Source organism: Sorex araneus, chromosome 4 (assembly GCF_027595985.1).
Source record: "Sorex araneus isolate mSorAra2 chromosome 4, mSorAra2.pri, whole genome shotgun sequence".
Lineage (NCBI taxonomy): Eukaryota > Metazoa > Chordata > Mammalia > Eulipotyphla > Soricidae > Sorex > Sorex araneus.
Window position 1 is genome coordinate 10,290,806 of NC_073305.1, and position 20,349 is coordinate 10,311,154.

Consider the following 20,349-nt stretch of genomic DNA (forward strand, 5'->3'; position numbering starts at 1 on the left):
CTGCTCCTTCTTGCCTGCAAAGAATTCGCTGGGTGCTCCTTGACTCCCCCCTCCCTGGGGTGGAAACAGTATGGGCAGGTGCTGGGCCTGGCTCGCCGTTTGCCTTACCTGATGCCTAAAAGCTGCGTGGGGGTGTTGACGGACAGGTGAATGGGCAGGTGGGCAAGTGGGTGACCAGGGCTGGATGGCTGGATGAATGGATGGATATGTGGATGGACAGATGAGTGGATGGATGGATGGATGGATGGATGGATGGATGAGTGGATTGATGGATGGTTGGGTGGATGGATGGATGAATGGGTGGGTGAGTGGATGGATGGATGGATGGATGGATGAGCGAGTGGATGGATGAGTGCTTGTGTGGATGGATGGAGGGGTGGGTGGATGGATGGATGAGTAGATGGATGGATAGATGAATGTATGGATGAATGTATGGGTGATGGGTGGATGGAGTGAGTAAATGGATGGGTGGATGAGTGGTTGGATGGATGCATGGATGAATTAATGAATAGGTAGATGGGTGGATGAATGAATGTATGGATGAATGGATGGGTGGATGGAGTGAGTAGATGGATGGGTGGATGAGTGGTTGGATGGATGCATGGATGAATTAATGAATAGGTAGATGGATGGATGAATGAATGTATGGATGAATGGATGGGTGGATGGAGTGAGTAGATGGATGGGTGGATGAGTGGTTGGATGGATGCATGGATGAATTAATGAATAGGTAGATGGGTGGATGAATGGATGTGTGGATGGATGCATGGATGGATGGATAATGGGTAGGTTGATGCATGGATGGATGAATGGATGAATTAATTAATGAGTAGATGGGTAGGTGGCTAGATGAATGGATGAATGGATGGATGGATGAGTCAGTGAATAGGTGAGTAGGTGGATGGATGGTTGAATAAATGGGTGGATGCATGGATAGATGAGTGGATGGATGAATGAACGAATGGATGGGTAGATGGATGGATGGATGGATGGATGGGTGGGTAGGTGGGTGGGTGGGTGGGTGGATGAATACCGCAGCTGATCACCCCCTGCCCCAGTGCAATTCACTTTAGACCTTTCTGTGACTGGCCATGGTTCCACCTCCCCAGCCGCTGTGCATGCTAAGCCCCCGTGATGACCGCTAGGACCCCAGTTTACAGTGACCCCAGTCAGGGCTCCCACGGGAGAAGCGTCTCCCCCGAGGTCTCGGCTCGCGGCGGGTCAGTCTGAGGCCAGCGCGCCAGCCCCGAGCACTCCGAGCACTCGCCTCGCCGTCGGCGGCGGCCGCCTGGAAAGCCGCGTCGTGGCCGCGCCCGGGGCAGCGCGTGCATTTTAGCAATAGATTTCCAGGTTTGGAGCGCGGGCCAGCCAGCCCGCCGGGCGCGCTCGGCCCATGGGTGACTTTGCAGCTAGGGCGCCGGGGCGGACGCGCCTGATGCTGCCGTTGCCATGGCGACGAGCGCCTCGGCGATTGGTCCAGCGCGGCCGCACTACGCGGCGGCTCCCAGGCGCGGGGGGAGGCTCCGGTGCGCCCGCCCCTCCTCCGGATGCTGCGAGAGCGGAGCGGGCGCAGCTCCCCCGCCCCGCCACCCCGGATGTGCGGGCGGGGACAAGCCCGAGGGGGGTCCCTGGTAGCGGCCTGGCCGGCGCCCCCCGCCCAGGCGGGCCTCATGGTGACGCGCCGGCCCCCGGGTTCGGGGTGAGCCCTGCGTGCCCGGGGCCACGCGAAGCCCGCCGCCGCCACCTCCCTGCGCCCACCCCAGCCTCCCCGGAGGAGTTTGCCACCCTCGGGAATGTGACTCGCCCCGCGCTTGCGTTTCCTCCGGGTCCACTTGTCGCTGGAGCATCCTGCGCCGAGCTGCGCCGAGCCCACCCCCCGCGCCCTGCAGGAGAGGGAGAGAGCAGGAAGGCGACAGGATGGCCTGCCGGAGACGCTACTTGTGAGTACAGGGGCCAGGGGCCAGAGGGACCCCCGCATCCGAGCGGGGAGCTGGAATGAGGGCTTCCTGGGGGAGGGGCGGCGGCGGCGGCAGCGCAGGTGGCTTGCAGACCGAGCTGGCACCCGCGAGCTGTTTGGGGTGCTGACGGCAGGAGAGGCTGCTCTGCAGGTCTCCCCTGGGCTGGGAAATGGTCCCCCTTGAGCGCAGATGCCCCCCTTGAGCGCAGATGCCCCCCCTTGAGCACAGGGTCCCCAGATCTGCAGCTGTGGGTTGGGATTCGGGCATTACCCACCAGGCGTCTTGGAAGGAAAAAAACCTGTTGGGCCCTGCACGCCCTGCACGCCCTGCCCAGTGGAAGGTCGCAAGAACATTGGGGAGGGGACAGGATGCTGCAGCTGGCCCCGTGGACAGGGGACTGTCCAGCTCCCCCACCCCACCCCCGAGCACCTGTCTGCTGGGCCCTGCGCCAGTGGCAGGGGCTGTTGGGGTGTGCACGGCCGGTGACATCACAGACCTGGGTATTTATGGAACCCGAAGCCGGTGCCCAGCGTCCACCCCCGGCTCTCGGGGCTCTGCGTGTTCTGGGATAAGCGCCCCCTGGACTCTCCAGCCTCCAGGGACCCTCTCTGGGTCCCCCCAGCGTCACATGCCCACTGCCCAGAGACCCCTGCCCAGTTCCTGGTTCGGTTGGGGCTTCCTCCGTGACCTCAGACCTCGCCGGGCTGCCTTAGAGAGCAGAGCCGGACCCTCGAGGGCTGGGCTCTGCCTCCGGGGGACCACAGGGGGCGCTGTGGGCGGGGGCTGCGACAAGGGAGCCCCAAGCTCAGCCAGCACCATTGCTGTCTGCCAGGGCACACGTAGCGCTGTGCTCCCGGCCTGCACACCCCCCCCCCCCGCACCAATGCATCCATGCCTCCCCCGCAGCCGCCTTCCTGGGGCCCACGGTGGTGGCGGCGGAGGCTGGGCTGGGCTGCTCGCGGTCTTCTGGAGGGGGAGGGAAGCACCCAGGTTGGTTGTGTTGATGGCACGAGCACTCCTGCATTCTCACGCCCCGTGACAAGGCCCGGCTGTATTTTTGGAAACAAATAGTAAACCGTTTGCTGGCGTGGCGCTGGGAGAGAGGCTCCCTGGGGCCCGCGGCTTCCTGCCGCCCGAGCCCGAGACCGTCTCCCCGTCCGCCTGGGGCTGCCGGCACCGCCGGTGCTGCGTCACGAGCCAGAGCAGACGCCGGGCTCTGTGAGACATGGGGAAACTGAGGCTTGGAACATTCCCCGGGAGCCTCCAAGGCTGTGAGCCCCGGGGGTGAGGGTCTCACCCGAAATGCTCGTGCCCAGTCCCCGCCTGGGGTCTGCTCTGTGGGTCAGGGCTGGGGTGTGCTTTGTCTGTGATGGTGCCACCGGGCTGCCGTGGGTCGGGGGGGAGATCTGGCCCAGAGTGTGTCACCCTGCGGACCCCACGGGGCGCCTCCTTGTGCCTGAGCTCCCCGAGTCTGCAGTTGGTTATTTTTATTTTTGGCACGGAGGCCACACCCGGCGGTGCTCTGGGGTTACTCCCGGCTCTGCGCTCAGGAGTGACTCCTGGCGGTGCTCAGGAAGCCGAATGGAATGCTGGGGTTCAAACTCGGGTCTTCCACATACGAAGCAAGCGCCATCCCCACTGTCCTGTCGCTCCGGCCCCCAGAACCTGCGTTCTAGCAGCCTGGTGGTCCATGTCTCCCTAGGGGAGGGGCAGAGGGCCGGGCTCTGTGCTCCCCAGAACAGACCCCCCCATGCTGACGCGGGCTGGTGGACCCCAGAGACTGCCAGGCGGTGAGGCAGGGGCGGCCCTGCTTTATGGACGGTTTTGAGCCCAGGGAAGGCCTGGCTTGCACCGGCTGCTTGGAAAGATGGTTCTCTCCCCCTCGCCCCGAGACGGGTCCGCCGTTCCCAGCAGCTCCCCCATGGCCCCCAGGCTCCCACACAGAGGCCCCCCGAGTGCCCGTCCCCCACGTGTTTCTGCAGGTGGCAGGAAGGCCACACCGGCGGGGAGCCGCAGCCTGTGGTCACGGCGGAGCCCTGGCCTGTCGCCCCCTGGTCCTCACCCCCAGCCGGCAGGTGGGGTGTCGCCCGCTGCTCTGTGCCCTCGGTCGCCCTCTGGGTGCTGGAGTCCTGGCTGGGGCGGCAGAGCTGACCCGGGTGGCCTGGGGGACGGGGACAGGTGACACGGAGCAGGTACTGACCGGAGGGGGGATCGCCGGTCTCCAGGAATCAGGTCCTTAATCAAACTTGCTCACAACCAAGGTCATTACCGTGCCGACAGCTTAATTAATGGCATTTTAATTAAGTTCAGCCCCCGCTCTTCCTAAGGTAACATTGGCTCACGGCGCGTCAGATCCTGCCCCGGGACCTGGGAAGGGACCTCGGGGCTGCACGGGGGGCCAGGGGGGAGCTGCTACGACCCCTCGCGCCTTGGGGAACTGGGTGATGGCTCCCTGCCCGGACCCTCCATCCGTTCACCCCGCCCAGACCCCCAAGTGTGGGCCTCCCTCCCTCGCGGGGTCCTGGGGCAGAGGGGAGGGGCCGCCCCGGACTCCAGCACCTTGGACAGCGCCGGCCTAGACTTCCTGCTCGGGGCGGTTCGTCGGGCATGGCGTGGGCCAGGGGCAGGGCTCGCGGTGGTCTTCTAGCGGTCACTTGTTCGACCTTCGAGGTGCCCCCGCGCTCTGGAGCCGTGAACGGCCCCTGGGGTGGGCAGAGAAGCTGAGCCTGGAGGGCCCTCCCTTTGCCCCCCCCCCCCGGGGTCAGAGAGCAGGAGGGGAGACACAGGGGTCCGTGCAGCAAGGGTTCGAGTGTGCAGGGGACACCAGGTTCCCGGCCGCTCCCCCCACACCCCAGCCTCACCAGCACCGTCCTGCCGGGCCGGGCTGCGAGGGAGGGGGCCTGTCACTGCCTGTGGCCCGGGGGGCTCCACGGCCGGTGACCGGCGTCTCCCAGCTCCCGAGGGGGGCCGCCACTCCCACCAGTGCCTTGGGGACTGGGTGATGGCCCCCAGCCCAGCGGCGCCCCCCACCCTCTGGTCTCTGAGAGGGTCCCCCAACACCCTCCGGATCCTGATCCTCTGCCTTGCTGTGGGACCCTGGACATGTCTCTTGCCCTCTCTGGGCCTGGGGTGGCAGCGGCAGCTGTGAGCACGGGAGCGGGAGCTGGAATTCCGGTGTCCCAGGTCCTTCCTGCTCCCCGGGCCTGCCCCTGGCCACGCAGGGCCACCGTCACTCTGGCCCGGTGACCAGGGATGTCCGCCTGTGCCCGGCGGGGGGCGGTGCCCACACACCCTCTCCCCCGCGCCCCGCTCTGCCCACGTGGGGCTCACCATCACGAGAGGGAGTGCAGGGGTGCAGGGGCCGAGAGGGAGCGGGCGGAGTCCTGGGTGGCCCATGCAGTGCCCCCCTCAAGGCCCCCAGCCCCTCCCGCCGGCCCTCAGCTGCCCACCAGCCCCCTCCCTCACCGAGACCCCAGGGCCGGGACCCCCCTGAGCTGGACCCTGCATCCCCCTCCCCAGCTGCCCCTCCGGCCCGGCCCGGTGAAGCACCACGAACCCCCCAGGCACCTCGGGACACCGACCCGTTGTGGCCTCGTCCGTCCGTCCCCAGGATGTGTTCCCTGCGGCTCCTAGACCCGTTCACGTGTGGCGGACACACGCGTGACTGTCGGAGCAGCTCTGGGGCTGGGGCAGGGGCCTGGCCCCACCACCAGCTGCCGGGGCTGCCCTCGGCCCGAGTCTTGGGGGCGGCTTCCACGCCCTCTCCTCGCCCGCCTGCCCCCTTGTCCCCCCGCACCCACCCAGCCGGGCTGCCGTGACGCAGGTTTGCAAACAGCCTGACCAGACCCAGGAGTGGACGCTGTGTCTGAGGGTCTCTCTGACCTTTGACCTGTGAGGTCCCGCTGTGCCGTATTCCCCCCCCCACTCAGCCCCCTGTCCTCGCTGATGCTCGTATTGTTTGCTCAGCTTTGGGCCTTCCTGATGGTTGGGGGTGGCCGCCGCGATCAGGACCCTCAGCCCCCCAGCTCCTAAAGGACCCTCGCCTGGGACCCCCCCACCCACGGGTCTGCCTGGCACCCTGCGGACTCTCTCCAGGGACAGGGCTGGCTTCTCCCCCTGGAACCCAGCGCCCAGGTCACGAGAAGCGGGAGCTGGGCCCTGACGTGCGGTGGGCGCCCCCACCTGCCCATCCCCCCACCTCCCCGTCCCCCCATCCACGCCGTCGGTTGCTGCTCCCTGTTCTCGAGTTTTGTTGATGCACACAGACTCCGTCCACCTGCCAGGCCCCGTCTGTGCTGGCCCAGCGGCCCCCAGACCCGCGTCCCCATCGCTCCTGGCCTTTCGGAGATGACTCCAGGGAAGCAGGTTGGGGGCTCTGGCCGCTGGGGTGTCCCGGAGGGAGGTGACAGTGCTGGTGGGGGCAGCTTGCCATTGGCAGCACCCCCCCCAGGAAGGGAGCTGAGCCACGCACGGGGCGTCTGGGCAGGAGGAGCTGCTTCCGGAAGGGCCGTGGCACCCGCCAGGAACGCGTCTCCCTGCCCGCCCTGCGCCCCGGGCCGGGCTCATTCACGTGCAGCCTGGGGTTGGCCCCAGGGCCCCGGCCAGGGCGGCAGGCTCAGGCCCCGTCACTGTGGGCAGGGGTGACGCGGGTCCTTTCGAGTGGGCGGCCTGGCCCGGCAGTCTGGGGGGTTCGGGGAGCTGTGTCTGGCCAGCGGGGGCGGGGGGGCAGCCTGCACAGCCCGGGTGCTGGACGCTGTCCCCGCACGCCTGGGTTTGCGGTCCTGGCTCTGCTCCCGGGCGGGGACCTCGCTCCCGCGACTCTGAAACCACGAAGGCCATCCCCGTGCCCTGCACACACACTCGCCTGCTGCGGCCGCCCGCGTCCTCCCGGGAGCTCCCGGGAGGCTCCTTAGATGTGCTCGGGAGCCCTGCCAAGCGCCGTCCCCGCCTGAGCATCCTGTCACCAAGGGCAGGGCAGTGTCCCCGGGGCAGCCGAGTGCAGCCAGCCCCGCGCCTGCTGGGGTTAGAGCTGCCGTCCCCGGAGAGGCCAGCAGGGGGCGCCAGCTCACAGAGCCCTTCAGTGGAAAGTGCCTTGGGTGGGGCAGGGTGCAGGGCGGCCAGCCTCGTGTGCGTGGGACCCCAGTTCCACCCCCGGCACCCTGTGACCCCACACCAGCATCGCTGAGTCCCAGCAGAGGCCCAGGGCAGAGCCCAGACAGCTCGAGGAGCGAGCCGGCCAGCGTGGAGAGGGAGTGCAGTGGGCGGGGCGTTCGCCTTGCATGCAGCCCACCCAGGTCCTGTGCCGGGCCCCAGAGACCCACCAGCAGGGATCCCGGAGCACAGAGCCCGGAGTAAGCCCTGGGCACAGCTGGGTGAGCCCAAGAAGAGACAAAACAGAGGGCTGGGGGCAGATGAAGGCTGATGCCCGGCCCCGGGGCGGGGAGGGGGGGACAGCGCCTCCCCCAGGCGGCTGCATCCCCGTGACCCCGTCTCTGCATGGCAGGAGCCCTCCCTCTCCTGTCCCGCGGGGGTCAGAGGGGCCCCCAAGCCCTCCCGGGAGCCGCACCCCCCCCCGGTGCTGAAGCACCCCCACCCCAGGCTGGGAGCCGAGACGCAAACTGAACATCGCTCAAATGCCAGTTCCCGCGGCGGGCGCGGAGAGAGGGAGAGGACAGGCGCCGGCTGGGGAGTGCGGCGTCGAGGGGGGGGGGCGCTGAGGCGGGGCCCAGGCAGACCCTGGGTGGGGGCTGCTGCCTCGACCCCTCAGAGCAGTGCCCTAAGGCGGCTCAGCAGAGGTGGCGCTAAACTGTTGAAGCTTTCGGGCCCTTCTAGAACACCAAACTGAGAACACCAGGCCCGGCACCCCCCAGGGAGCTGCTGGGAGGGCTGTGGGTGCCCAGCGGTGTGTGTGTCTGGGGCAGATGCTGGGGCCTCAGTTTACTTTGCTGTGAGATGGGTGCTCCCGGCTCCACGCGGGCTGGGCGGGATCTGGGCCGGGAGGCAGGTGGTCGGCGCACACTCAGCAGGCACCGGGTGCTGTCGTCGCACCCCCCACCCCCCGCTCACCTGGGTTCACCCGGGACTGGGCGCTGGGGCGTGCTGGACACCGGGGACAGGGCGGGACAGCAGCCGAGGCCAGTCAGGAGTTAGCTGGACTCCAGGGGCTGCAAGACTCTCATCACCACCCCCCGCCAGGACGCACCGCTGCGTGGGGACCCCCGTCTCTTCCAGCTCCTGACCCTGGAGGGGCCGTATGCCCAGTGGCCGGTCTGTCTCTCGGCCAGCCTGAGACGCGGCACAGAGCTGAGCCCCCCGGGAACCAGAGCCCGGGGGACGGAGGTGGGGGGCCGGGTCTCTGTCTGGGGACCTTGAGCTGAGGCTGCCCCCGGCCCACGGGGCGCCGGCGGCTCAGGCCCCTGTCAGCCGAGGTCCGTCCTGGGGGGCTGGGAGGGGGGTGCCCTGGCCCTGGCCCTGCCGTCAGGGGCTCTGTGCTGGGGGTGGAGCAGGCACAGCCGGGGGTCCCAGCACTCCCGCCAGGCCCCCTCTCTCAGCCCCCAGGCCCTTGCACAGACACCCCTCTCACCGGGACTGCGTCTCTCCTACCCCCGGGCGCAGGGCTGAGATGGGGAGCAGCTGGGGGCGTGGCCTGCGGCCCCATAGACGCACCGACCCCCTCCCAGTGGCCCCAGGAGACGCGTCGTCCCTCTTCAGGGCCCTGCCAGGCCCTCAGGCAGGAGCCGGACCGTCCACTGGCTGTGCTGAGGCTCTGGGGAGCGGCGACACCGTGACCGCTGGCTGAGGGTCCCACTTCCCATCTGTAGAATGGGTCATTCGGGAGGACACGCAGAGGTGGCCGTGGGCAGCCGTGAGGGGCGTCCCCGCTGAGGCTGGGGTTCTGCAGGGCCCGAGGCAGGGTGAGCGCAGACTCCGCCCTCCGCCCCTGCGTGTGACTCCCGGGACAGCCGGTCCCTGCCCAAGGCTTGCCCAGACTGCCCGCGCCCAGGGCAGACAGCCTCCTGCCGGTCCAGCCACGTCTCGGGGACTCAAGAGTTGGGCCTGGGGACACCGGGGCCGTGCATCCCCTCTCCGGCCAGTGCTGGCCAGTGCCTGGTCCCTGCCCCCCGCCCGGCCTCCTGGTGCCACTTCCCCACCAGATGGTCACCAGCCGGGGCGGCGGCTGAGTGCCCGGGCGGCAGCAGCGCCTGGCCCAGTTGCCCGTTCCTCTGCCCAGCGCGGGGGCCAGGGCCCGGCTGGCAGCTCTGGCTGCAAGAGCCTGGGGGTCCAGGGCAGCGGCCTCGGCCCCCGAGTGGGCCTCGCTCCTCCCTCAGAGCACCGGCCAGCAGGTGCCCACCCGGGCTCGGCCCTGCCCCGGTCTGGCCCCCGCAGCCCAGGGCCGGTGTGTCGGAGGAGGGGAGGCTCCAGGACACGGCAGACCCCGGGGCTGGGGGCCAGCCGGGCGGGGGCCAGACTCCGGCCAGGCAGGCAGGGCGGGGCCGCTGGTCCCCGGAGACCCGGGTGCGGGAGCTGGCGGGGTCAGAGGGGCACCCCGGGCCCTCCCCTCCCCCCGCCATCCCCTCCGCATCCCACTGCGGGCTGAGCGCCCCCAAGCGTGGGCCGAGGGCACCTCGGCCGCGTGCCAGGGCCACCATCTGCCGGGCGCGCCTCGGGGACGGCGCGTGGGGAACAGAGCGTGCTCGGATGGCACCGTGCCACCCCCAGAATAGAGCCCCAGGTGGCCGCCGCACCCAGCGTTCCCCAGGGACGGCTATGTGGAGCCCAGCCGCCACGCCCTGGCCGGAGGGGAGGGGCCTTCATGGGCTCTGTCCACGGGGCCTCTCCGAGGGCCACGGCCGCTGCACCCCTGGGGAAGGGACCCCTGCGTAGGGCTGGGCCTTGTTAGCGGCTCCCGCGCACCCCTCCTCTCCCCGCTGCCGGGGCCTCCTGCCGGCCTCAGTGTGCTCATCTGTGAAGTGGGTGGCCCGGGACTTGGGGGAGCATGTCGAGCCAGGAGGGTGGGACCCCGGCAGGTCAGGGCGTCCCTGGAGGTCTGCCGACTGGGTGGAGCCAGGTGACTCTGGCAGCGAGGGGGTCACCAACAGTCGCAGACAGGCTGGGCCCAGCCCCCAGCCCCTCGTCCTCCTCAGCTGATGCTTCTGCAAGGAGAGAACTGGGAAGCGGGGGGCTCGGGTGTCCGTGCTGGCGTGGGCCCCCTCCGGCCAGCCAGGCTGTGTTCCTGCGGCAGCTGCCCAGTCTGGCCCCATGCCCGTCAGGGAGGCTGACGCTGACCTCCGACAGCTCTTGAACTGCTGACCCCTGACCCAGACGCTCTCAGCCTCTTGCCCACCTGCCCTGGGACACATTTTCTTTCTTCTTTTTGTTTTCGGGCCACGCCCGGTGGTGCTCGGGGCTGGCTCCTGGCTCTGTGCGCAGAGGTCACTCCTGGTAGGCTCGGGACCGGGCGGGAGGCGGGACCGGGCCCAGGTCAGCCATGTGCAAGGCAAGCGCCCTCCCAGCTGTGCTGTCGCTCCGGCCCCTCAGGGACCTTTCCTGGCCAGCGCCTGGGGGGGACTCCAGCCCAGGGGACCTGTCTGTGGACCCCCTGCGTGCCTGCTCCCCTCCCCCCCAGGGCTGGAGAGATGATGGGGTCAGACCCCCAGGGAGCCGTGTGCTTAGGACCCGGGAGGGAGGAGGCCCAGCCCCAAACTCGCCCGAGGCGCCCCATTCACTCCAAAATGAGTCAAGTACAGGTGGGGAAACTGAGTCCCAGGACCTCCAGGGCTCCTGCTGCCTGCCCTGAGCTCTGTCCCCACCCCGGGGCCCCGGGATCCCCCCACCGCCCGTGGGCACGTTCCCGACATGGGCCGAGCTCTGGGCAGGGCAGCCTGGCGGGACACGGAGACAGGGTGGGGGGGACAATGGCACCAGTGTGCGGCCGGCAGCTCAGCGCCAGACAGGAAGGGGGGCGTCAAGGTGGGGTCTGGAAACAGCCGGGCCGAGATTCCCCCTTGAGCCTGCGCCAGCGCCTCCCCGTGCCCCCCGGGGTGCGCCCCAGAGGACGGTGCTGAGGGGCCCGGACCCCAGCGGGCAGCGAGATGGCCGGGCAGCAGGGGCGGCTCCCGGGGGTTCCTGGGGGGCACGGCCTGCCCGGATGCACGGGTCAGGGCGTGTGGATGGGTGTGGGGGGTTCCTGACTCCAGGTCCCGGAGCCTCCTCCCTCCCTCCCTCCTTCCTGTGAGCCAGAGGCCAGCGCGGTGCTGGGCACTGGGCACAGAGGGCTCATTCACGGCTCCTACGGGGCACCACGCCCGCCACGCCGCCCCTCGCTCCCCAGGGCTGGGCGCGGGCCAGGGACGTGAGGGGACCGGGCTTCCCCATGGCGGGAGTTTATGACGCCCCCGGGGGCCGTGGGGCCCCTGCCCACGCGCCGGGCGCTCACGGCTGCTCACGGCTGTCCCTACGCGAGAACGGGCGGGGCAGGGGGGCCAGGCCCTCAGATCCCCCATTGGCCCCGCCCCCAGGCCGTGCCCCCACCTGGCAGCTCCTGGGAGCCCCCGGGGCAGGGAGCGGACTCCCCCGGGAGTGGGGCTCCTTCAGGACACGGGCCTCGGGGGTTCTTCCTGCTCTCTCCCTGCTTTCTGCCCTGTACCCCACCTCAGTGGACTGGCCTCTCGCCCGCTGCTGCCCTCTCTCAGCGCCGTCGGGCAGGCTGGCACCCCCTCAGGGCCCCCCAGGCTTCCTTCCCCAAAGCAACGTGTGCCCGAGTCCCTGCAACAGCAAACACGTGCCAGGGATCACTCATTGGCTCCATGCTCAGGGCTGACTCCTGTTTCTGTGCTCAGGGATGACTCCTGGCTCCGTGCTCAGAGCTGACTCCTGGCTCTGTGCTCAGGGATAACTCCCATTTCTGTGCTCAGGCCTCACTCCTGGTGGATCCTGGTTCGGAGGCCCTATGGGGTTCTGAGGATTGGACAGTGGCTGTGTGCAAGTTTTTGTCTCTGCGGCCCTGCAGATCTGCTCTTCCGGAGACTTCCAGAACTTCCTAACCTCGAGGGCCATGGTTTCGGGGATGGGGAAGGGCAATGGGTGGGGCTGTTCCCCGGGGACCTGTCCGAGGCGGGGTTTGGGGAAGCACAATGTGTGTGGGGGGGAACCGATGCCCTGTGGGAGAGGACGGAAATGGAGCGTGGCCCACGTCCTGTGGATGCAGGGAGGGGGTGAAGCCACGGTGCCCCTCCCTGCCAGAGTCAGAGGGCTGACGCGAGAGGCTCAGCGTACAGGGGGGGACGGCAGGGGGCAGCAGGGGACAGGCACCGCACCTCGCAGGGCACCCAGGAAGGAAGGCCACCTCCCCCTCCCCCCACCCCAGCCTCCGTGTGCCCGGTGGGTGGAGGGCACAGTTCCGCAGCCCGAAGAAAGGAGCATTGACGGGGCGTGGACGGGCCTCCGGGCAGCCTGGGGGTGGGGCAGCCCCAGCGCCCCCCCCCCCCGCGGAAAAGCCCCTGCCAGCCGGTTCTCCCTTGGTGCTTTGGGGAAGATCCTTGGTTCGTGGCTGCTGTGGTTTAGGGGCGCGGCGAGGGCTGGGGTCCCTCCGTGTTGGCTGTTACTGTGAAGTCCCCAGGGCCGCCCCCCGCCCGCCCGCGAGGGGCCCCCCGTGCGCGGTGATTCACGAGGCGACTTCGCCGTTTCCGACGGCTCTTTGGGGTTAGAACACAGACCCGTGGCAGCGCGTGTGCTTCGCGTGTCGGAGGCGCTGGGTTTGGCCCCGGGCACCACGCGTGCGCGCGGGCACCCCCTGAGCCAAGGTGTGGGCTCGCCCCTGAGGTTCTTACTGGCTCTGGGTTCGAGTCTCAGGGTCACGGGTGTCTCCTGTCCAACCAGGTCTAGAAACCTGACCGCTCCCTCTTCAGCAGAGGGAAACTGAGGCCCGAGAGGGGAAGGGGCTTCCCCGCGGCCACACGGACGCCGGGGACACTCTGAGCCTGGCCTTTCCTGCTGCCCCGGCTGCAAGGGCGTGCGCCGACGTGAATGTTGACTGACCCGCCGTGTCCCTGAGTGCTTGTGTTGTCCCAGCCCGAACATCCTGGCGTGCCCTCCAGACCCCCCGAGCGGATGAGGGTCGTGCCAGCTCCTCGGGGCACCATCCGTCCCACACCAGGCACAGCACCCGGGGTGCATGGCAGAAGAAAGGGGAGCATTGATGGGGCGTGGATGGGCCTCCAGGCAGTCTGGGGGAGGGGCAGCCCCAGCCGCCCCCCCCCCCCCAAAAGCCCCTGCCAGCCGGTTCTGCTGGAACCACGTTCTTCCTTGGCTTTGGGGAAGGAACCTTGGCTTGCAGCTGTTGTGGGTCTCAGGGGGCGTTTTCCCCGTCCCCAGCAGTCTCGGTGGCCTGGCACTGTTCTGACGTGGTGCCAGGGACCAGGGGCGGTGGCGGCGGCTTCTGCGGGAGGAGGAAGTGGCCCCCTGGAGCCCCGTGGAGTAACAGGGGCGGGGGGGGCAGTCAGGGAGGCGCCCACAGCACTCAGAGAAAGGACAGTGGCCCTCGAGTTGGAGCCCTGCCTGGCTGACTGTGAGCCCTGCGTCCCCCCGCCTGGTCCACAGCCCCCAAGGGTCCTGGGGCTTCTGGCGAGGGCGGGGTGGGGGGGCAGCCACAGAGGAGGAGCAGACGTGGGGTGTCCCCACCCTGAGTGCCGCCGGTGTGGACGGGGGATTCCGCAGAGCCGGCATTTGCTCCCGCGCCCTCTTCCTTCTGCTGGTGTTTGTTTGGGGGCCACACGCAGCGGCCCTCAGGGCTGGCCCCGGCCCTGTGCCTGGCGGTGCTGGGGGACCTGAGGCAGTGCTGGGGGGACCCAAGGCGGTGCTGGGGGTTCCAACGAGCTCCTGCACGCGCCATGCAGCCCGCCCGCTGGGTCTGCTCATCTGTCGCAGAGAGAACATTCCGCGGCAGAACGGGAAGCGTGGGGGGTCTGTGCTAATCGGGCTGACCGTGCGGGCACCATTCTCGGGGCGCTCTGTGGGTTCACCTCTTTCCCCTGCCCAAAGCATTTCTATTGGGGACATAAAAACAGAAGTCCAGAGAGGCTCATTGACCTGCTCAAGGTCACACAGCACAGCACGTACCCTCTTGCTCTGGAACTCAGGCCCTAATGTTTCATCTTAACATGTCAATATCCTGGTTCTATGTAAAGCCATGATCTGTGGCCTCCGGTTCAGAGGCCCCCAGAGCCCCGGGCTGTCTCCCCGCTGGGTCCCCACTCCTGTGCCTCACGCTCCCCAGGATGAGGCTTCCATTCCAGCAGGGTCCGAGGAGGAACTGGGCTGTGTGCCGGGGGCTGAGCACTGACCCCGGAGCCTCACCCTGGGCCTTTCCCGCTGGGTCGGGGCCTCTCCAGGCACACCAGCTCTACGGGGTGGGGTGGGGGGTCACAGGCCGATGATTCACGAACACCCTCTGCCTCGTGAGCAACGCAGGGCTCCTGATTCTCACGGTGCAAGTAGGGAAACTGAGGCACAGAGCACTGAGGACCTGCCTGGGCAAATGTGTGGCGGCTGTGTCTCAGCCCAGCCTGGCCTGGGTGGGGGTGGGCAGCACGGGGGTCTCAGGCCAGCTTCTCCCCCTGTCTGGCCGGCTCCCCGCCGTGCCTTCAGTGGGGGAGGATAAGGGCTGAACTGGCCGCGCCCCTGGAGGCCGGAGCAGGCGCAGGACGCCTCAGCGGGACCAGCTGCTCGTGCGCTCTCAGCATGGGGACGTGGCGGTCGGGCCGAGTCCCCGGAGGGAGGGACAGTCCCGGGGCCCGGGGGTGCTGGGGCGCCCAGAGGAGAGCGGTGTGGGCCTGGGAAGGAGCAGGGGGGGCCGCCCGCCCACTCGCCCCGGCGGGGTCCAGCCCGTGGGTCCCCAGAGCTGCGCTGAGCCTCGCCCCTGGGGAGCAGAGGACTGGGCAGTGTGGGGGGCCGGTGACCGGCAGGGGGAAGGGAAGCACGTGGTTCCTGGGGCATAGGGGTCCCTCGGGGAGGTCCGTGCAGCGGGGCCTGCTGGCGTGGCCCACCGGTAACCGTGTCTCGCTTTGTACCCCAGGAGCTCTCTGGAGACCGGAAGCACCCTCTCCACTGACCGCTACAGGTACTGTCCCCTCCGCCCCGGTGGGCCCCGATCCCACTGTGCCCCGGGGGCCCAGACTCGGGGGAGCCCCCCCGCCCCCCGCCCGGGGAGGCAGCTGGTGTGTGCTGGAGAGCTCGCTGGCTCGAGTGGCCCCTGAGAATGGGACTCAGCTGGACCCCGACCTCCCCACCCCGGGGCCAGGGCTCAGCCGTTTCCTCCTGAGCTGGGGGGCCCGGGGGCCCGTCCACCATGAGGGTCCCACAGTGACGCAGAGAGAGGCCAGAGCCTGGCCGGAGAGATGGGGTCCCCCCGTCGGCCAGGGTCGCCCCGCGCCTTGGGGCTGCTGGCTGTCTGCAGCGACCGCCTGCTGTCCCAGAGGGTCAGAGGGGAGGTATCGCGCCGTCCGGGACATGAACGCAGAGTGGGGGCGCTGGGCTCTGCGTGCGTGTGTGTGTGTGTGTGTGTGTGTGTGTGTGTGTGTGTGTGTGGGTGACCTGTGTCCGCAGGAGCGGAGGGGTTGGATGTACTGCAGGTGACAGGAAGTCATGCCCTCTGGGGAACCTCTCCCGGGCTGGGCTTGCTGTGCAGGATGCGGGGGCCCGGCCCAGAGTGACCCCCGCGGGGGACACTCACAGGGCAGAGCCTGGACAGCCAGCAGGGCTGCACCCCGAGTGTGCAGGGACGGCCCCAGGGCCGGCTCTGGACCTCCAAGCCTGCAGGGAGGGGACAGGCAGTGGACGTGGAGCCCAGTCACGGCTCCGCCCCACGACCTGCCGACCTCACCCGCCCCAAGGGAGAAGGCAGCGCTCAGCCCCGCCCCTGGGACCCCCTGAGACCCCCTGGGACCCCCTGGGACCGGTCAGCGTCTGATACACCCCGGCTCCGACCAGGGGACGCGCACACCACACTCCGTACCGCCTCGGGGCCAAGCGGGCGGTCAGTGTGGGACCCCCGCACCCCTGCCCTGGGCCGGGCTGCCCTGCCTCTCGGCCACTGCGGACCCCCGTGAGCTCGCGCTCGCCGGCCTTTTGTCACAAAAGCAACAGTCCTCTCGGGTGTCCCGAGTCGTGGGAAAGGTGCTAGCGCAGGTGTTTGTCGGGGGTGGAGGTGGTGTTAGGGGGGCCGTGTGGGAAGCGAGGGCCCACACCCATCCCCTGCGCCCTCTGGCAGAACTCCAGAGGCCCCTCGTCCCGGGGCCGCCTCCCTTACCCACAGTTCCTCCTTCCGTGATCACACGGTCACATGCCGAATCTAGAATATTCTTGAGTTGGGTCGGAGCCCGAGTACCGTGGGTAGGGCACTTGCCGAGCATGCGGCCCACCTGGGTTCGGTCCCCAGCATCACAGATGGTCCCCGACCCCACCAGGAGTGAGCCCTGAGCACTGGGTGTGAGCCCTGGAGCCCCTCGTATTAGTTCTTTAGCACAAACTTCTCATGACCACACACACACACACACACACACACACACACACACGCACTCCTGCCTTGGCCCTGCAGGGTGTGTGTTTGCAGATGGACGCCCCCGGCAAGGGACTGGGCAGCTGAGACTCTCCCTCTCGGCACACAGCGTGGCGTCACCTGCTCGGTCACTCTGCTGCTCTCGGGCCAGCGGGCAGCCCGGAGGGATGAAAGTGGGGGCGGGGTCCTGTCCTGTGTCAGGCATCACACGCGGGATACGCTAGCCCTGGGGCCGTGGGGGCTGGTCAGCGCCGGCCACTCTGGGGAGGCCAGAAGTAACCGCACAGGCGATGTGGCCCCGGGAGGGTCGTCCAGGCGGAGGGTCAGCCGTGCCATGGCCTGAGGTGCGTCCCCGCCCTGCGTCCCCCGCAATGCCCCCGGGCCGGGGCTCCCCTGTGCCCCCCCCCCACGCCGGGTGTCCCAGTGCTGTGGGGGCAGCAGTGGCCGAGCCCCCTTGCCCCGGGGCTGCGGGCAGAGGGTGCTGACCGGCCGTCCCAGGCGGTCCCACAGAGGCGGGCGGGCTCAGCCTGGGAAATGAGACAAAGGTTCCAGCCCGTAATTGGCTCCTTTCACAGGCCGGCGCTTCCTGCGGGCGGGCGCGTGAGGAGGATGCTAATGGCGGGGGAGGGGCAGCGCTACCTTGGCCCGGCAGATGGTCCCCTCCTCCCCACTGCCCCCCACCTGGGCATGCCCTCCTCTGCCCTCATGCTGGGGGCCCTGCTCCCGGGAGGCCCCCAGGGGCAGCCCACACCCGCCCTCTGGAAGCTTCTCGGCTGTGTCCATCCTGTCTGGGATCTTGGGGGCCCTGCCATGTGTGTGTGTGTGTGTGTGTGTGTGTGTGTGTGTGTGTGTTGGTGGGAAGGGTGTTTAGCAGCCTCGAACCCGCCCCTGGTTATGGTGACCCCAGATTTTCCCCAGCCCCGTGGGGTCCTGGTGCCCGTGCTGGGTGGGGGACCTGCCTCCATGCCTGGGGACTCTGCCCGGGGAGCTTTTCCAGGCCCCTGTCCCAGGCCAGCCCTTGGCCTCCAGCAGCCTGGCTGGGACCCCTGACCCCAGCCCCTCCCGCACCTCCTCCCCACCGACCGTGCCACACACAGGGATGGGGTCTTTGCTGAGCCCCTGCTTTCTCACCTGGGTGAACCCGCCCTTTGTAACTGAGGTCGAGTAAACGAGGGTGCCCCAGGGCAGAGGAGGTGGACTGTGTGTCCAGTGCCCCCCCAGAAACCCCGCAAACCAGACCCCTCCCTCGCCTCCCCAGGAGCCTTCGCTGCCACGACAATGAGTGGCCCCCACAGGCTGGGGCAGGCTGAACCCTGAGCGGTGGCCTGGCCTGGGCAGGCAGGGGATGGGGGGGTGTCCTGTCTTTGGGGAGACTGGGCAGGTGGAGAAGGGGCCAGTGTTAGAGGGCTGGGGGGGAGAGGTGTCGGAGTTCCAGTCCGATGGTGCAGGGCAGCCCCCAGGAGGGACATACAGGCCCTGAAGGGGCGAGGGGTCTCACATCAGGCGGGCAGCAGGTGGGCGGGTCAGTGTGTGGCTTCCCCCCTGGCACCTGAGGCCACCTGAGGGCACGGAGCAGGCCGGTGCAGGCTGGCCAGGAGAGGGGAGGCAGGGACAGAGCAGGGCCTGGAGCCCCCACCCCCCGGGACAGAGGGGGCTGGGGCCCGGAGCCCGCATTCGGCCCCGGGGTCCCTGTCCCTGCCCAGTGATGGTCCTGGCTGGCCATGGCCCCTGGCCACACCCCGCCCCTCCTCTCACCCCAGCCCCGGGAGTCCCCCCGCCGGCAGCCAATGAGCTCGGCCTTGGCAGTTCCATTTTAGATTTTATCAATGTGTCCCCGTTGCCCCGGCAACGGGCTGGGCGGCCCTGTCAGCCTCTCTCGGCTCCCACCATGTGGCGCCTGGCAGGTCTCTGCTCACGCAGGCCGGGATCCCGCCAAACCGGACTGAGCTGGCCGCCAAGGCAGCCGGCTGGGTGTCTGTCTGTCCTCAGGCTCGCCCCCTCCCCACGGGGGGCCCCGGGGACCCTGCACCGTGCCCTGACCAGGTTCGGTGCCCGGGGGTCCTGGCTGGAGAAGGAGCCACCAGGAGCTCCAGGATGACAGGCTGGGGGCCCCCCCCACAGCTCAGCCGGGCCTCGGCCTGCCCCGGGGACCCCCAGGGGAGCCCCAGACCGCGCCAGCCACCAGAGACAGCGGCAGCGAAGCCGCCCCGACACGCCGCCTGAGCGAGCCGCCGGCTTTTGTGTGCGGTTCTTTGTACTGGAGGCGGGTGGTGCCGGCGCCCGGCGTGGGCGTGGGGGCCAGGGCGGGCCCAAGCCTCCAGCCCCCCGACTCCCACCAGCCCCTCTCTGCGTCCCCGAGGAGGCGCCAGAACGGGCCAGCCGGGGACCCCAAAGGTGAAAATGCTCAAGTTCAAGGCCTTTTGCCTGGATTACTGGCAGTTTCTGTGTCTGCAGCCGCTGCACGGGATCTATAAAAGGTAGGCGGGCCCTCAGCCGGGGCTGGGGGTGGCCCCGGGGGGAGTTTATCCCGAGCCTGCCGTCCGCAGAGCCCCCTGGCCACCCGGCACGGGGTCCCAGCGCCGAGCTGTGGCCCCCCGCTCACTTTGCGTCTCTGTTCCGTCTATCCGTCCCCCAGCCCTGTGCCCGCCAGTTTCTGCAGGAAACTAGGTCACCCAGAGGGTCCTGTCTGTGGCCGAGCTGCTGGTGCCTTGTTGCTGGCCCCTGGGAGCAGCCCTGGGGCCGACTTGCCCTGCGAGAGTGACCCAGGGAGCCCGGCCCCATCCTGGCCGACCGCTGAGATGCTGGGGATTTGCCTGTCCCCACCCCAGGCGGGGATCTGGGGCAGAGCCGGGGACAGCAGCCCTGTTCAGGCAGCGGCCGTGCGGGTCCCTGCCCCTGCCTTTGGCTCCGTCACTTTCCCTCTCTGAGCCGCTGCGTCCTCTTCCCGCGGGACTAGGGCCTCGGGGTGGGGAATGGCACTGGGTGGGGGGGGGCACTCCTGAAAGGAGATGGACAGCGGTCACCACGGCCTGTGTCCAACACGGAATGGGGAGGAAGGGCCTCGGGACACCGTCCCTGCGGCCAGCACACAGTCCCCTCAGCAGTGTGTCCCCAGAGCCATGGCAGGAGTGTTAGGGCGCCCGCCTCTCGGGGCAGGGGGCAGTCGGGGCCATTCCGGGCCAAGTGTGGGTTTAGGGACACGCCCGCCCCGCCTGCAGGGGGCGCCGAGCTCCCATGCGCTGGGCCCTGGAATGTTCTGGAATTGTGAGAGTCGTACCCAGGGGCCCGCCAGGCTGGCCTTGGGACTGTGAGTGTGGGAGTAGGACCCCGTGGGGGGCTTCAGGGAGGAGGGGGCAGCCCAGCGGTGAAGTGCCTGCAGGAGCTGGTGGGGCCCGAGGCAGGGGGATGCCCGGAGTCCCCCACGGGCAGCTGGCCTCTCTGCGGCTCACGGAGCAGAGATCATTGAAGGTGCTGGGCAAGGAGCCAGGTCCTCCTGGGGAGTCCCAGGGCCTGTGTGAGACCCCCCACTGGCCCACGTATGGGCGGTGGGTATCTTTTTCAGACAGTGCTCTTTTCTCAAGCCCCATGTCCCGGAAACACAAGACGTAACCCTCAGGGACGTCTTGTGTCCGAGGGGAAGGAGCCACCCCCAAACCAGGAACATGGGGCTCCGGGTTTAGCAGAAGTCCCGCCGAGGGCCCAGCAGCCAGGTGGGAGGCCGTCTGGGGGAAATCAAGGAGGCCTTCCTGCAGTAAGCGACACCAGAGTCAGACCTGGGCGGAGGAGCAGGACGATTCCTAGACAGGAGAAGGTGTCAGAGCTGGGGCCTGAGCACAC

At 68.9% G+C, this 20,349-nt stretch overlaps 1 protein-coding gene across 8 annotated transcripts in view; it reads left to right on the top strand.

Annotated features, from left to right (window-relative positions):
* The window catches only part of IQSEC1 (IQ motif and Sec7 domain ArfGEF 1), a 201,654-nt gene that overhangs the window by 78,771 nt on the left and 102,534 nt on the right, over positions 1–20,349 (top strand). For 4 of the 8 annotated variants that reach the window (XM_055137200.1, XM_055137207.1, XM_055137208.1 and 1 more), the window contains exon 3: positions 15,031–15,075. The exons of 1 other annotated variant lie outside the window; for it this stretch is intronic. In XM_055137200.1, the coding sequence (XP_054993175.1) occupies positions 15,031–15,075 (45 nt within the window). Of the gene's footprint in view, positions 1–1,542; positions 1,941–15,030; positions 15,076–18,469; positions 18,990–20,349 lie in introns of those variants that run through there. 3 more of the 8 variants (XM_055137203.1, XM_055137206.1, XM_055137202.1) reach the window with 3 other exon arrangements.